This window comes from Nilaparvata lugens, chromosome 7 (assembly GCF_014356525.2).
Source record: "Nilaparvata lugens isolate BPH chromosome 7, ASM1435652v1, whole genome shotgun sequence".
NCBI lineage: Eukaryota > Metazoa > Arthropoda > Insecta > Hemiptera > Delphacidae > Nilaparvata > Nilaparvata lugens.
The window spans coordinates 553,721-556,747 of NC_052510.1; the positions used below are offsets into that span (position 1 = coordinate 553,721).

The 3,027-nt window shown below is 38.5% G+C and overlaps 1 protein-coding gene across 1 annotated transcript; it reads right to left on the reverse strand.

Annotated features, from left to right (window-relative positions):
• Window positions 1–941: 941 nt before the first annotated feature.
• LOC120352516 (integumentary mucin C.1-like) lies at window positions 942–2,743 on the reverse strand. Its single transcript, XM_039433396.1, has 2 exons — window positions 2,587–2,743; window positions 942–1,880 (listed from the first exon to the last, which is right to left on the reverse strand). The coding sequence occupies exon 2, from the start codon at window positions 1,855–1,857 to the stop codon at window positions 1,246–1,248; it is 612 nt and encodes a 203-aa protein (XP_039289330.1). The 5' UTR covers window positions 1,858–1,880; window positions 2,587–2,743; the 3' UTR covers window positions 942–1,245.
• Between the last annotated feature and the right edge of the window lie 284 nt (window positions 2,744–3,027).

Genomic DNA, 3,027 nt, shown 5'->3' on the forward strand with positions numbered 1-3,027 from the left:
TTAGCATCTACAAGGCTGTACGCAGACCTATGCCACTGCCATCTACTGGGGGATATGATGAAGTTGATGGACCATGCATTGTTCGTGAAAGGAATAAGCCATCAGTTGAGCGTTATTTCACCAACAATGATTATAGCCGAGGAGAAAGACTTCTTCAGCTGTATATTCTGTTCAATACTGAAGATTAATTATATGTTTGTCAATAAATACTATGTGTAATGAGCCATTTGTTATTATTGACTATCCTACTTCCTCATTTTCAGTCACTGTCCAGTCACTTTTCAGTCACTGTTCAGTCACTGTTCAGTCACTGTTCACTTACAGCTCATATAGGTAAGAAATCACTTTACTATACTTTCAACGAAGTACTGGTGAAATGATAGTTCATCCGATTTGATAGTACTCCTGAGTTGATCCATCAACTGAGTTGATCCAAGCTTCTTTCTATTTGTTGGTTCAAGTGAATTGATAGTTCAACCGATTTGATGGTACTCCTGAGTTGATGCATCAACTGAGTTGATAGTTAAACCGATTTGATAGTACTCCTGAGTTGATCCATCAACTGAGATGATAGTACTCCTGAGTTGATCCATCAACTGATAAATATCTATATTGCAATAGTGCAGGTTCGATTCATATTCACTTCTTATTACTTCTAGTTCATTAAAATTGATTTCTAATTTATAATGAATATCATCATATAGGCAACAAGTTCATCAGACCATGATGTTGGCGGAAGTCATGATTAACCAACTTCCTGCATAAAGATAAGTTTATCAGAGTAGGATGATTCCTATTGTATTGAATGACTAACAGTATAGGATGTAATTTATGCTTTATCTCACACCTTGTGCTTACTCTAGAAGTTGAAGGTTGTTTGGAATAAAATGTGCAACAATTGTGGTATTACTTGATGTTTATTCACAGTGTATGCATGAAAATATATAGATATAGTGCACAAAGATAATATTTCAGTCCAATATATCAAGAACTATCCAGTGATACAAATCTCCTAGTCGATTGCTTATTTCACAAAATCCTCTGCCAAACATGAATTTCAAGATGACTGCTCCCTCGCATAGATTGGTGCAGCAGCTTGATACTTCAGCATCATGAAATATGTATGTCAATGTCTTCAAGAAGTTTTGAGCTTTTCCAAACAGTTCAGGCAGGTCCTTATCTCCAAAGTTTAGGAATGGTTGTATGATCCATTGGTTGCTGGTTACTAGTAGACAGTCTCAACACTCACGCATGTCTACTTGCTCCACTGCAGGCTGATGTTGTTACTGGGTCTGGCACAGTGGTAGGAGTTGTAGTAGCAGCAGTACTAGTTGGAGTAGTACTAGCGGGAGTTGTAGTGCTAGCAGGAGTTGTAGTACTAGCTTGAGTAGTTGTGATGATAGCAGCAAGAGTTGTTGTAGCAGTTGCAGTACTCACTGGAGTAGTAATAACAATGGATGCTTGTTCTTCACAGTACGGTGCACAGACCTCGACTGACCTTACAACAACCACTTCCAGAAAGTCCAACGATGTGAATGTAGGGTGAAGACGGGTGTGCAGATTGTATACGCAGTGGACTCGTTTGCAGAGAGATCCCACCACAGCTCGTTCCCCAGCCATATTCATGTACCAGTCTCTGATATCGATGTACAATTGATCGATTGCTGACTGATTACCACGTAGAGCAGGAATCCCTGATGTTAGCAGGCACTGTTGCATATGACGGATGTTTGATGTATCCAGTCCGTGTTCCCTTGAAGTGAGAAATTCCTGTGTCCTGTACTTTGGATCCAATGCACTAGCACTGAGTACTAGCACAAGGTAGAGCGCTGCTTGGTACATGCTTGTAGCCAACATGATTGAAGAATGATGATTGATAGCTGAAACATGAAAACTTTCATGTTGAATCATATTTAAACAAAAGATATCCATCGTGGTGTAATGGTTTACAAACAATTACACCTACACTCTACCTACCTACCTACATTCCTTAACCAAACATCTTACATCCCCATATATACAAAGAAGATTCGAACCCCAAGTCCTTATGAATAATTCAAACTCGAGTCCTCTAGAATGGAAAGCAGAAGTGCTAACCACTACACCACGGTGGATATCTATTTACTTGTTGTTTATTATGTATACTTTAACAACTATATCCAAGCTCATTGCAGCTTCTAGTGAGCTGTAAGTGAACAGTGACTGAACAGTGACTGAACAGTGACTGATCAGTAATTGAACTGACTGACTGACCACTGAGTGGACGACCCCCCAACCATGCTCCTGCATGACCAACTTGAGCTAGAAAGATAGGTCCCCCATTGATGCCTCTAATGCTGGTGGGCGTGGCCATTATTCTCTTTTAGGATAATGATGAGGAGACATCTTACTTAAAGTCTCCCACACAAAATATTCATCAAAAATGGGTCTTTTAAGATTCTAAATAATATTTATTCTGTCTCAAACTGAATGATCATCATGATGTGTGAGGAGACATCTTAAAGTCCCCCACACAAAGTATTCATCAGAATAGATCTTTTAAAATAATAACCAACAATAATAATAAACAATATAGATTGTACTTACTTTGCTATTCACTAAAAACTGCACTGCACTGCCATTTCACAGTAACATCGGCTGTATGGAAAAGTCAGAATAACCATTTGATCATTGTTGCAGAGGTAAATTGAAGCATGTGGGAAAATCAAAGTCATTGAATCAAGAAAGTTCTCCAAAGATTTGAATGGTTCATAAATTTCTTTTCTATACTCAAACAGTAACTCCACAGTCCACCTGGTGCTTATGGTAAAGATGCAGGAACATGAAGATTCAGAGTTGTCTGCTGGCCCCATTGCAAATGGGTGGTACTATTGATGAATGAATATCTGTTTCAATGTTACTGGTATCCAACACTGCAATTAATGTATCTACATAAAATGGTTTCATTGTTCTTGAAACTGGTCAAATCCAGCAGAAATTGCTGTTTTCAATGATTGCATACTATTCTTGACACATACTTACTTTCAA